Source organism: Lissotriton helveticus, chromosome 6 (assembly GCF_964261635.1).
Source record: "Lissotriton helveticus chromosome 6, aLisHel1.1, whole genome shotgun sequence".
NCBI lineage: Eukaryota > Metazoa > Chordata > Amphibia > Caudata > Salamandridae > Lissotriton > Lissotriton helveticus.
Window position 1 is genome coordinate 648,754,309 of NC_136067.1, and position 14,456 is coordinate 648,768,764.

The 14,456-nt window shown below is 43.4% G+C and overlaps 1 protein-coding gene across 3 annotated transcripts in view; it reads left to right on the forward strand.

Annotated features, from left to right (window-relative positions):
• SH3BGRL2 (SH3 domain binding glutamate rich protein like 2) overlaps positions 1 to 13,468 on the forward strand; it is a 267,685-nt gene extending 254,217 nt beyond the window's left edge. Inside the window, exons 4-6 of one of the 3 annotated variants that reach the window (XM_078648113.1) lie at positions 8,778 to 10,821; positions 11,667 to 11,731; positions 11,971 to 13,468. In XM_078648113.1, coding sequence (XP_078504239.1) covers positions 8,778 to 8,792 — 15 coding nt within the window. In that variant the 3' untranslated portion in view covers positions 8,793 to 10,821; positions 11,667 to 11,731; positions 11,971 to 13,468. Of the gene's footprint in view, positions 1 to 8,774; positions 10,822 to 11,666 lie in introns of all 3 variants that reach the window. The other 2 variants (XM_078648112.1, XM_078648111.1) reach the window with 2 other exon arrangements.
• Positions 13,469 to 14,456: the final 988 nt, after the last annotated feature.

Consider the following 14,456-nt stretch of genomic DNA (forward strand, 5'->3'; position numbering starts at 1 on the left):
ATCTATGTTTCAGTGAGGAACGCGACGTCTGGTGATGTTGTGTCGAGCAGGTTCCAGAGTTGGACGGCGCGGGTGTTGAGCAGGATGCACTTGAGGTCGCTGCTGGGGTTTGGCTTGGCGGGCGCGGTGCATGTTCGGAGGCAGGTGAACTTGCAGGTTGTGCAGGTGAAGGGTCCGTGGAAGCGTTTCGGGGCGGCCCGGCAGCAGGCGGGGTGCCGGCCGGCATTGAGTGCGTTGAGGGCAGCGGCGTCGTAGGTCTGTCGGGTCGGCTTGCGTCGGTGGGGGCCAGAGGTCCTGGTGCTGGGCGCGGTCCAGGCACAGATGGGCGCAGACGGGCTTACCTTTGGCGCACAATTGGCGCGCCCGCTGCGCGTCCGCGCGGTCGCCATTTATGGCGCAGAGGGAGGGAGGAGCAGCTGGGAGGCGGGAGCGGGGAGGGCACAGAAGGAAAAGGGGGCGTGGCCGCTGGCACTGCGGCGGGAAGCGGGGAGCAGGGCGGGCAGGCACAGGGGGCAGAGAGACAGGAAAACAGCACAGGCAATATCAAGAAACAATTACAGCAAATGGGAAACAATAATATTAACAAGATGCAGGGAAACAAAAAGGAAACTAAATAAAAACAAACAGTACACGCAAATGCGGCCGGGGTCGGTGAGGTAGGCTCAGCGAGGCTGCGGGCAGCAGCGGGGCGAGTTGCACACACAACAGCTGGTGGCCGTGCGGCGCAGGGGTGTCCTGAGAACAGGCACGACCACCTCCCGCCAATTTCACAATTGGACATCTTTGCAGAGCATATCAGACTGTCCAATTTCCTTTCCAGGTGTCCAGAGAAGGGATTTGGGGAAGTAGATGCACGAACGTGTCCTTGGCCTCTTTTCTGTTCATCACCAGGCTGTTAGCGGGAGGAGGTAGATTTGATACTGGAATCCCTCTTTTTTTTGGGGGGCCAAGAATCGGTTGCTTTCTGTCAATTAGGATGAAGTCTAGGGTGTCAGAGTGGGTTTTTCAATTAAAACCGGATCCATTACGGTCTCCCAGTCTTTCTCTAGGGGCGTGCTTAAGATCGAGGTTGATCGCATGACTGTTGAGAGGACCGTTATACTGGCTGCATTCCCCCGTCTTGCCCCCTGCCCCGATAGTGGTGCGGGCTGACCGGGGTGACAGAGAAGCGCTGCAGTGACAATCCTAGGCTGGCGACCTGATTAATATCCCGGAGTTTCCCCTCAGCTGCTGGCTCCGTGTAAGGGGTGAGGGGACTGATTTCAGGATCCTGCACATGGTGGGCCCGAATTTCTCATTGCCGGCTGGCGGGAGGTGGTCGGGCGGAGTGCCCTGCGGCCCGGGACGACTGCCACTTTGGCTGGAGGGGAGACGGAAGATCCAGCACTAGCTTTGCCCAGGGCTCCCACCAGGCAGTACAACAACTGGGATCAACAGTATTGACCTCCCCGACCACCACCCGTGGGACACCCCTCATCCGCTTGGCGCCTACCGCACTGCTACATATTTACCCGGGCTGTTCTCTCTGCCCCTGCTGACTAGATGGGGCGCCGCAGTGGTGATGTCCCCCTGCGCTGGGCGGTCTGGTAGCACTGGCTCCTGAGTGTTCTTGCCCCCCAGCGACCTGCGCCCAGCCTAGGGCCCCAACCTCTTGTGTGTTGCGGCCTGGGGGACTCGAGGCGGCACTCCGTGGAATAGAACTACTCATCGCTGGAGCCCTTACGCGCCAGAGTGGGACTGCGCTGACCCCCTAGCCGGCTGGATCTTATAGGGTGCCTGAGAAGGAGCGGACCCACTTTTAGAATGATTCAAAGCTGATCAATGGAAACTTACACCGAACTAGCAGCGTTTTCCGGGGGCTCTACTACCCATTTCCCCGGTTGGACTCCTGCAACTGTATTTCGCTTAGCCCTGTTCATTTGACCTGCCCTCTTCTTCCTCCTGATTTATGGCGATCCTCCATCTACCCGTGTGCGCCTGTGTGGCCCGTTCTGTCCGCTACCCCTCCCCGCTCTACTCTTCTCCACTTTCCTGCTAATGACCTCTGCCCTCACCTGTCCTAGCCGCCACCCTGTTTATCTACGAATTTTCCCTCGTCAATTGAGAGCTAGCTATTTTGTTCTGATGCCCGATGGAGCTACCTAGTTTAGCTATAGGGGAGACAGGTCGGGGATTTCCCTCCTTGGACTTCACCTACCCAGTCGGTTTTTAGCCAGACTTCCTTGCATCTCTCCTGTCGTCTCTTCCCACATCCTCCCTCAATTTATTTTATTTTATTTTTATTATGTCTCTCCTTCCCCCCCTCTCTCTAAGTATTGAGACTGAACTATTTTGTCTGATGCCCGATGGAGCTACATGGCTTAGCTATAGGGGAGATGGACCGTGGATTCCCTCCTTGGTCGTCACCTACCCAGTCTGTCTTTAGACAGACTTCCTCTTGTCTCTCCTTGTTGTCTTCTCTCTTTCCTCCCTTTCCCACCTCCCCCGCCCCCTCCAATGCTTTTCTCTCTCCTTTCTCTCCTCTCCTAATGTATTGCCTAATATTTTTGAGGTATTGTGTAATTGTTGATCTTGTCTGATACATTGTTGATCCTCAGGTATAGTGCTCTGATACCGTTGGGTCTAGCCAACCTCACTTTCCCTCCTCCCCTCCCTTAGCCCTGTTCATTTGACCTGCCCTCTTCCTCCTGATTTATGGCAATCCTCCATCTACCCGTGTGCGCCTGTGTGGCCCATCCTGTCCGCTACCCCTCCCCCCCACTACTTTCTCGCTCCTCTCTCTCCTCCCCTAATGTATTGCTGACTGTTTGATATAATGTTTTCTTGTTTGATCTTTTCCTATATATTGTTTAACCACATTGTTGCACTTCCTTTCGTCTCTCCTGCAGTCTCCTACCGCATCCACCCTCCTTTTATGTCTCTCCTTCCCTCCTCTCAATGTATTGAGTCTGAACTATTTTGTCTGACGCCCGATGGAGCTACTTGGTTTAGCTATAGGGGAGATGGGCCGTGGATTCCCTCCTTGGTCGTCACCTATCCAGTCGGTCTTTAGACAAACTTCTTTTCGTCTCTCCTCATTGTCTCGTCCCTAGCTCATATCCCCTCTCCCCCGAATTCTCTCCCCTTGCCTGCTACTCTGCCTAACCCCTGTCCTTTGTGCCCTTTGACTAAGCACTCCTTCTCCCCTTGTTGGGGAAAGATCCAATATTTATACTCTGGAGTCTCAGCGAACCCGCTGAGTGAGTCCACTGCGCCAAGGGAGCCACTCACACTTGAGGTATGATATGGCACCCCTTGCCAAAGCACTCCCTCTCCCCTTTCTGGGGAAGGTTCCAGTATGTAGGTCTTGGAGTCTCCGAGACCTCTCTGAGAGAGTCCACTGCGCAAAGGGAGCCTCTCGCAACAGAGATAGGGAAGTGATGCCACTTCCCCCTGGGATCACATCTTACTGGACTTTGGACGTTTGCCTTTACTCGTCTACCGGTTTGTGTACCAGTCACCCTTCCCCTCCTCTTCCCTTGCTGTGTCTCTCACCCTAACCTCCTCTTTCCCGCCTTCATTATCTGTCTACTTCCCCTGCTCCAACCCCCCTCCCCTGAATCTCTCACCTTGCCTGCTTCTCCCCTAACGTATTTGTGCTTATTGTTTATCTCGACCTTACCAGTAACTATGTGGCCATGCTCTAAGAACTATGTAACCTTCGTAATGATGTAACCTGTAACTATGATCTGATGCACATGTAAAGCGCTCTGATACCTCCGGGTCTAGCCAGCGCTATATAAAACTCTTGAAAGAAAAAAAATAAATAAAAAAAAAAAAAGGGGTTTTACAATGTTAGATCTTTCATCTCCTGTGGCAATTTAAGTAGAGATGTCAAGGCGTTTGTTCACAAGAAAGTTTTATGAGAACCAATGATCTTCATTTTCAAAATGGGGTACTGAAAAGGCATTGAAACCTTAGAGTTATGAACTAACATGGGTGCTTAGATTTCTTTAACATGTGTTTGACAAGAGTTTAGCTGCTGCTTCTCTGAAGGTGCAGTGTGCAGCGATAAAAGCTGTTTGAGCCCATTGAGTTGTTCCTGAATGGATTATTTAGGCATTAGAATTCTAAAGTGTTTTTTTAATAAGTAGACTCTTAATTAATACAATAGCTTCTTCACGGGAATTTCACCTTAGTACTTAATGCTCTTTAGTCTCATCCATTTGAACCTCTTGCTGACGTGGACCTGAAATATTTATCTGAATGGGGGTTTTTTGGTTGCCATAAGATCGGTGAGATCTCTTTCTGTTGGACTTCCTTATTTCAGAATCTTTTCAAACAAGTTGGACCTTAAATTGAGACCTGTATTCTGTCCTTGAGTGTTGTCCTCTTTCATCAGAGAAAAGACATATGAAACAAGAAATCAATTCCCACCCGCCTCCCCCCTCCCAAATACCCTCAACCCTTATGGAAGAGAGTCCCTGCACTTTGGATGTTTTAAAGGTGGCGAAAAAGTATCAAGGACTAAGGACTTTTCACGGTCTGTTTGTTACATTGTGTGTTTTTCAACATGGGGAAAAGGGCCTCCAAGGCTTCTTTTAGTATATGGATTAAGAATATTATTTCTGTGACCTGCGAATCAAAAAACATGAATGTGCTTGGGATGGTGCATTGCAGATCTACTCGCAGCATGGTTGCATGCTGGGCAGAAGCATACCTGTAAAGTAGCTACACGGACCATTTCGACTGGTCGCACATTAAAAATTGGATGTAGGAAACTAAACCCTTGAACCAAACTCCAATGATTCAGAGACTGCTATGTCCTAAACGATAAATTACTCTGTACTGTTTCTGCAAAGGTTTTCATTGAAATAAGATTGTGTATTAATTTGGGTGTTCTTTGAATTGAGTTCTTACCTATTGCTCGGTTATATCCTCATATAGAAGCAGTGTTATGAAAAATGGGTAGTGAAGGTAATGAATCAATTACTTTTAAAAATATTTTTCAATAGCTCTATTTGTTTACCTTTTCAACAACGCACAATACAGACAGGCACTATGTCATGAGTGGGGTGGGGGGGGGGCCCTCATAGATCTGGATAATTTCATCCACTTAATATGCATTACAATGGCGGCGCCCAATCCCCATACCGGGACAATGAATCAATTACTGAAAGGTAATTATTATTACTCCACACACCCTTTCTTGTACCACTACTTACGACCATTCCTGCCTAATCCGTCCACAGCCTCGATTCCATTTTAAGCTTTAGGATTTATTGATTGGTTAACATGAGGAGCAATGAAGGTAAGACTGAGGGGTATAGGGTTTGCTGTTAGTTTTGGTTGCCTCAGGCCATGTGTGACCTCAAAACATAAGACCGGTAGTAGTGTTCCTTAATAAGAAAACTGCACATCAGATTATAGCAATATGTATATATCTAAAAGTTATTAGCGTGCAATGTAATATACTACTAGTAGAGTCGGGGGGTGCTAGAACAGCTATCAACATCTACAGCCCAAAGATGTCAATAGCACATTTAACATGCATATATTCAAAACCCATATAAGCTTTAACAGTCTACTTTGCTGACCGCCAGCCGTGCGACTAGCCACTTTGGATAATTGCCAGAGTTCAGGTACATTCTTATCATGCATCTGTACCGATATTCCTGACACCCACGTGGAAGCTCATTTTACTTTTGCCGGACAGCTTATGCTCTAATCAAAGGCTTACCAATATTAATAGATTTCTACTGGTGCAGTATTTTATGGGCATATCTGGATATCCATGATTTAAACGCGATCAGTACTCGCACAGTGGCTAATAGATATCAAGCCTTGAAAAAGTCAGAGTACAGACGAAACGCGTGTCGGCTAGATCGTGTGCTGGGAATTCTTTTAAAGTCAATAAAGACAAGAATCTACAAACTGGTTTGACTTGGATTGGACTCTGTTGGATATGAGGAACATTGAGTGAATTGACCTTTTCAGAATTATGTGTACTAATAAGTACATTGGATCTGTGTTTTTGAATCAACTCATACCGATGTTGGACTGACGAATAGACATAAGGGTGTGCGGTTAAAGCTTCCATGTGTGACCTGTATGGGAGATGGCAAAGGGGATGATGGACGGCGCATTTGAGCAAATCAAACACTCACCCCCCATCAACTGATCTGGGTTTAATCTATCGCCATTCTTTAGCTCACTCCACCACCCCAGTTCAGACATGGCCATATGCAAATCAAGTCAGACCGTGTGCCTCATGGGAGCAGGTCAGCCCGAACTGCCAAGCCATGTCTTCCCTGGACTGGAAACAAGCATCCTGGGACCGGTTTCGGATTCATAATCCTCATCAGCCAGGCTATATTGAATCCAGTGGTAGAATGAGCAAGGGACCCACGTCTGAGCATACCCTGCCAAATTAGGGCGAACAAAGCGCTACCAAAGGGGATGATGGACGGAGCGTTTGAGCAAATCAAACACTCACCCCCAGTCAACCGATCTGGGTTTAATCCATCACCATTCTTTAGCTCACTCCACCACCACAGTTAAGACATTGCCTGTATGGGAGATGGGACACAGATCATACAGAAAGTGTTAGTGTGAGAAATGGTGTTCGGAATAATGAGGTTTGTTTCTAAGTAACCAGTTTATTAATTGAGAAAATCAATCTTTTTACGAGGTGCTTCACACCGTACTTTGTAATGCTTCACTTAAACTTAATATGTAAAAATATAGGAGTGGGCTTTCTTTACGTTGTACCTACTGCTTATGATGCCATTGACACTCACTTAGAATACATTGTTGTTTTTTGGCATTTCCCGAATTTCTTCGCAGCCTACAAGGAGATTTAAAATCTAACTGGCAACTGATTTATTTTTATAACGTTTAACTACATTGAACTAAATCATTTTTGAAAGTGTAATTATAATAAATGTTGCATTCTACCATCCTCTAATAGTTTACAGATATATTTATTTGTTTTATGAACGTGCAGCAGAAAACAATGTAAAACGATTTTGGGGCGGGCGGAGGAGGAATTGCCTAGGTGGGCTAAGAGAAAGTTATAAGCACAGTGAAAGACATAGTTGTATGTTTAACAAGCAGTACAAGGACCGGAAGTGTTATATTAACATCCTGATAATATATATCTATAGTTAAAACATATTTTTAAAAGTTGTTATTAGATAAACATTTCCTTAGCTTTGTCATATTCTGGTGACGCATCTGAAGGGCTCGTCGCTTAGATGTTTGTTCGGTTGACAACTCGAAACAGGGCCTGCTCAGTTCTTTTTCCGATCGAGGTTGAGGGAACTAATTGACTTGGGAACATGTAAAACTATTTTATTTCAAGCTTGTTACCTTAAGTGTACTTTCCTTCCAGCCAGAATGCCACACGACGCTGCAAAGGAGTGCTTGAGTACTGGAATATAATTATTGTATTAAATGTACAAAGTACAACCCCTGCGCACTAGATTATCCGTTTTTACAGGACAGTAACTACATTTTAAAATACTTTTACTTGATATCACTGATTCTGGGGTGGGAAGCGGATAGAATTGTAGTTACGATTAATAACTACCATTATTGGTTTTGCACATGCGCACATCATAAACTAACACTTATCAGTGCTTTATCTGTAGATGTCACTGCAAAAGCCAATGTTACACATTTAACTGACTTCATAAACCTGAACCTTGTGTAGGTGGATCGGGTTCTTTGACTTGCAGGTGACACACATTTATGGAGTAGGTCCCCAACCCTCTGAATCATCTGGAGACGGAGAATTGCATGTAGTGAGGAGTGAACAACTCTATGTGATGAGTCTGTTGCTAACCAAGGAAGAATGCCAAAGCTAAACGATTCAAAATATAGAGATATCTCATTGTAAATGTGCAGTATTCACACACATGGGAAATTAAGCATACTATAATTTTTAGGACACTTTTCAAGCGTAGTTGAATCGGTCACTTGTCACAAAGGTATCACACAACAAACTCACTTCAGTGTCAAACACCCATTGGTACACTGACAATCGGACACTAGTTCGATACAGCGAGTATACACCACTTCAGTGTCACATATGGTTATCACTGTACTATCAAATGACAGATCATACCCTACTACACATTGACTGGTATTACTTTACTGTATATGACAGACCATACCATACAATGACAGGCTACAATCATACAGTACTATGCAATGACATACTATACTGTTCCGTACCGTACCATGGTAGCCTATGCCATACTATACAACATCACTAAAACAGTGACAAAGTCAATAGATCTCGCATAGGCCAGACCTATTGGCTTTGTGGGTGCTTGTTTAAGTTGAGTGACAAACTGCAAAACAGCTTTTGGTAACTGTAATACTTTTTACGTTGCTTTCTGAGTTTTACAGGTTTTGTATTTATTTTCTAGCCATTTACCTTTGGTATTTGCGTGTTGGAATTGCTGTAGAGTTTGATGGCAAAACTCAGAACCATACATTTTAATACCTTGGTATATTTCAAAGATTGGCACCTTCCTTCAGCATTGCTCTTCTTGAGGCTTTTTTTTCCGTCATTGAAAATTGTTTTTTGTTTTTGAATTCTTGAAGATTGAAAAATAATTAGCAATAAATATTCATGAATCAACTAATGAAGTTGGTTATATATTAAACTTACAGTTAAAAAATTTAAAGAACTTGAAATATACAGATTTAATTAGAAATTGCCATATTTTTCACGAAAAGTCTATGGTGTTCTGATGCACTAATACTGTTCTTTTCTTATTTCGCAGCAGACTGCTGAACTCTAGATGGGATATGCACAATATTACAGAGAGAACATTTGATGGAGAATTAGGCTTTGTACAAACCCTACTTTTGGTTGGATCACTGTGATTAATGCCAAAATTTGTCATCTTTTTGCTGCATGCCACAGAAGATATGTTTTCTAAAGATGGTGGACTATGTGTGATGGAAGAAGCACATGAACAAAATGGCGTTTGCAGTGAATTTCTGGAAACTCCCTGCTGGGTATTTTACAAATTGTTGATTTTGTAATGTAAAATGGGTTTATCCATTGGACATCTTGATGGCAGTGACCCAGGAAACGTATGTTACTAAGAAGTTACATTGTTGCCATATCTTCCAGTTGCAGTCTCGGGGCCAAGTTTGTCATGAGTGTTTTGCACCACGCCCTCCCTTCTGTGGTACCGAATCCTGTTAATTGTATGTTCTTGAAGATGTAATGGATCCTGGCCGTCTGTATTTGACATTACTCTTATGGATAAATATGAGGGTGATGGGATCAGAGTGTGACGTTTAAAGCATACTTTTAATGTTGATTATCTTTGTAATAGCTTGCAGGTTGTGTAAGAACACCTCACTTGTTCATACCATCCAACAAAGACCTTTCTGATTTGAAGTACACAAAATGTTAACCATTGTGTTTTTTTATTATTATTAAACCAATATATAAGCTTTCATGTGGAGGGGAAACGTATTCATTAGCTGTATATAGCAACTCACTTACATAAAGGTGTTAAAGTTTACATTTGCCATAATGTTGGTGGTTTGTTGTCTAGGTGATTTTTAAATGTACTATGATGTATTACCTAAAATGTTTATGAATACTGAAGAAAATGCTTGCACAAGCTGTATCTTTAATGTTTGATAAGAAATAGATCTGTACTTGGTTTTGTGGCAAGTCCCATCTGTTGTCTAAAGGAAACAGTATGCCATTTGAGGACTGCTATCATTTGTGTGGTCTAGTTTATGTTGGTTTCGTGTCCACTAATGTATTTTTAATCCCATGAAGTTATTATGTCCTATCTTCTGAGCACAAACAAGGAATGTGTTGCAGCCATTCAAAGTTGAATATTATAGGACTTAGTCATTCACGTTATTTCCGTTAATGACAAGGTTTCAAAATTGACTTTTTACATTGTTACCTTGAATAGCAGGTTTGCCTTGTCATCACTAGGTTTAGAAACTTGATATTTCGTTGAAAATCTCGAGGAACAAGCTCATCAATGGTATCTGGTTTTATTATCTAGAAGGACAAGTTACTTAACTTCGTTAACAATCTCTCTGGAGGATTCTCTTATCTGGTTGCAGTTTCCACACTTCATAAATCTCCTTCAGGTGCCTGACTGGATCCAGAAAAGTCATCTTAGTGCTAATGTGCCATTAGCAGGGGATCGACTCAATATCCACACCAAGTATTACCTTGGACTACATAATCGTAGCCTTATAAGAGCTATCCATGTACACTGACATCAGATCCTCATCTCTTCCCCCCCCCCCCCCCCCCCCCCCCCATATGCCTTTAGAAGCGAAGTCAAGGCGGACAACATTGACAGTTCTATGCAGTGTAGCAAGACTAAGGGGGGGAACCCTATTAAAGTGATAGTGACCATTTCAGAGAACAGGGAGGTGTAGGAAATTACCATCTTTTGCATGATGTTCCCCTCAGATTTACCTCACCATCTGTTTTACTTCCTTTAGAACTCTGTACCCTTTACCCCTGCTAAGCAGTATTAAGGTACCTATGTCCACCCCCTTTAAACAAGGTCGGATTGGCATACTCCTAATTGGTATTTTCAGCTTTCCTATAAATCCCTAGTATATGATACAAAAACTACCCAGGGCCTGGAAATTAAATGCCACTAGTGGTATACAGCACCTGTTGTGCCATCCATTATAGTGGCAATGCAAACATGCCATCAGGGTTACCACTATAGCCTGACTGTAACAGTGAAACACAAGCACTGTGACTTGTCATTATAAACCCTTTTTTCTAGCTTAAAACCTTCTTTTTAAATACTAAGTCACCCATGTGTAGTAGGTCTTGTAAAAAAAAAAAACTTGTAAAGTATTCCCTGGGTTTTTAATTTTTATGCGGAAAAATATTGTATCTCTGGAATAGAGAAGCTCTCACTCTTACATTCACTCTTGATTCCCCTTTAATCTAGCAACAGTGTGTTGTATCCATTCTAATGGTAAAACCACAAAGGCAAAATTCACTTGGCATAGAGCTATTTATTAAAATTAATCAATATAAAAATAAGACAATGTCAAAGAAGCAAATATGTATCTTTGGGCCATATGATCATAAACATTCCATTTGTTAATACAGTGCCTAATGCTAGTTAATTTCACATTCTATACGACACATATTTGATTAGTGCAATTAAAAACATATATATACAAACAATTTCATGACATCCCTAACAGAGGGTTTTTTAATTCATACTTTTTTATGAAATTGTTTGTATATATATGTTTTTAATTGCACTAATCAAATATGTGTCGTATAGAATGTGAAATTAACGAGCATTAGGCACTGTATTAATAAATGGAATGTTTATGATCATATGGCCCAAAGATACATATTTGCTTCTTTGACATTGTCTTATTTTTATATTGATTAATTTTAATAAATAGCTCTATGCCAAGTGAATTTTGCCTTTGTGGTTTTACCATTAGAATGGATACAACACACTGTTGCTAGATTAAAGGGGAATCAAGAGTGAATGTAAGAGTGAGAGCTTCTCTATTCCAGAGATACAATATTTTTCCACATAAAAATTAAAAACCCAGGGAATACTCTACAAGTTTTTTTTGCTTACTCTACCCAGTTCCCTTGGGGCCAGAGGGTACTCTCTTTTCTTTATAAAGACTAATAGTCGGTCTTGTAGCCTACAAGGTATGGTGTTTAAAAGTAGAATGTGTACAATTTTAAAGTTAGCATGTTCTGGCAGTGACAAGCACCCAAAAGCTACTTTCACTGAAGGAAGTCTGACTGGTCCGTAGAGAAACATTGGAAGCAACATTAAATATTAGGTCTGTTATCTCAGGCCAGCAACCAGCTAGGGAAATGATTAAGCAACTTAAGGGTCAAGTTCTATTTTTAATAATTAATGAGGAAAAGTAACTTTTAGAAATTAACTTTTTTTCGGCCTGAAACTCGTGCAGGCTAATTTACACAAGCCTGCCAACTGTCACCCATATGGTGCTTGGGTGTGAAAACTGCTCCCAGTGCAGAGACAAAGGCCTGGCTTGTCCAGAGGTTGACTGGAAGAACATTTGGGCTGGGCCCAGGAACTTAATTTACTTCAAAGGGGCCTCTCGTCACAAGCAAATTTAAGAGGACACCTGGCCAGGCCCCTTCTTTTGTCCTCCTAGTTGTGCAGGCTTAAAGCACAGTGCGGTGAGCTGTTCCCAGAACTTGTTTGGAGTGACCACAGAGGAGGTGCTGCTCATTAACCCGGCCACACCTCTGGCTTATCACCCTTATGAATTTTAGGAATGTGGGGCACTGTGGGATTGTTTGCAGTAGGGTGAATAGGATCTCCTGCAAAACTGGGCAGGGCTATCCCTGGGATCTTTTCTCACATTGTTTGGGGGGGAGTGGGGGGGGAGGAGTCCACCCTCAACCACAAGTTAATGCCAGGCATAAATATGGCACCCTCCTCAGAATACTGCTGGGCCTGAGGAAGAACACAAGAGGACTGGACCTGCTGTCTAAGAACTGAGAGGTTTCCTGAAGGACTAGAGATGCTCCCTCTTGTACCCAGGACAAAAGTCTACTCCAAGGGTCAGTTGGCTGGCCTCCTGTTAGGCTACTACAGGAGAAATGAAAAGGTAGGTGAGGCCGTCTCTTGAAACTCCCAATTGACCAGCAGTTCTGGCCCTCAAGTACTATTTCTCAGGTCCTGGAACCTTTGGCTATGTCTGGCTGTACTTTTATCACCCCTGAAAACCTGGCACTAATAAGCTTTTTGGAGTTACAGACCTCCAGAGGACAGGGACCAACCTAGCAAGCGGATCTACTGAAGGTGTTTTGCTGCCGGGTCGAAGAAACCTGTTTCTCCCACTATGAGCTTCGCCACAGCAAATCCAATTTAGCTGGAACTTAGCGAGAAGGGAGTGGCCTGAGGAACCCTCATTGGATAGAACCCTTATTGGATAGAGCTCTTGGCGTGCCCCACCAGATGATTCTGAGCTTTGAAAAAGAGGTTAACTCTAAAAAAAGACATTTTGACTGGACTAAGGTGCCAAAAGTATCCAACCAACAAGATAATATCCCAGGTACAAAGTTCAAATGGATTTGCTCAAAGCTTTTCCTTCCTAGACCAGTGGCTTCACCTGGACCTCATCCAATGTCTTGCTGGTGTTGTGGTGCCCTTCTCAGACACCGACTGCTGCCTTGCCCAGCTGATGGGTTTTGACTTCAATTTTTGAGCTGAAGTCCCACAATAAAACCCCAAATCTGGTTGATGTTTCAGACCTGCGTCCTACCACTGTCAGCCTGAAATTACACCTAGGTCTTGGCCTACTGTGACCAGATGTCCTGCATTGGGACTTATAGCTTTTTTATGCCATTTTTACTTTAAACTTTAAAAATTAATATCTCTGGTTCTCCTTATCATATTTTTTTATCATGTTGATGTCATTGAATTAATTAAAATGTACTCTATTTTTCAAAGTCTGTTTTAGATTTTTTTATTGATTGAGGTTTTTACTTTAGTACTGTTTTGGTATTGCATACACTCTTTACATATTGCTGTGAGTTAAGCTAGTCTAATCTGTGGCTTGGCTATCAAGTGGTTGAGCTCAGGTTACATTAGTGACTTTAAGGGTTCACCCTGATGAATTGGGTTTCTTCCTTCAGGTGGGTAATTACACACTCCAATTAATAATCCATTTTTTTACAGGTGTTGAGTGGGATTGATGAGGTAACTGCCGGTAGAGTAGCTACCAAAACGTTGGTGACTGCAGGTAAAAGTATAGAACAAGTTACTTATCTTCTGATTCCTCACCTCTTTCGTCAGTACCAAAGCAGTATCTTCATGTTGGTGGGTCTGAGGAGATAGTCAAATCAAAAAGTCCTCAAGAACAGATCTGGAAAAATGACGATCCTTGTGAACTTTTAAATCCAAACAAATATTGTGGTGAAGATGTGGACCGAATACCGCATCACAGCCTGACAGATGTCCAAGACTGAACAGCACTGAAGATGTGGTTTGTGCCCTGGCTCTGTTCCACATAAACGATGAGAGCCCTTTGAGGAAGCTCTTCTCTTTGGTGTGTTGAGGAGGTAGGCAGAACGTTGGCATGCTGATCAACTACCCCACATGAAACTGGTAGACATCCTTGGGCAGAAAGAAATCCTTTTTTCTGAGATCCATCTTATCCAGAGAGAAATATTTAAAGGGAGGATGAACATACAAAGCCTGCAGTGTAGTGCCTCTCCAAGTCTAGCTAATAGCAATAAGACATAATGTCCTAATATTCAGCTGCCATAATAGGCATCTATGTGTTGACTCGAATGGCGAGCCGATCAGGAAAGTGATCACCAAGTTAACGTCCACCCCGGTGGCATTATGAACAGTTACGTTTCCTTTAAGAAACCCCATGACAACTGAGGACTTAAACAGTGAAGGTTGGTAAGCAAAGAAAGACTGACTGGGCCA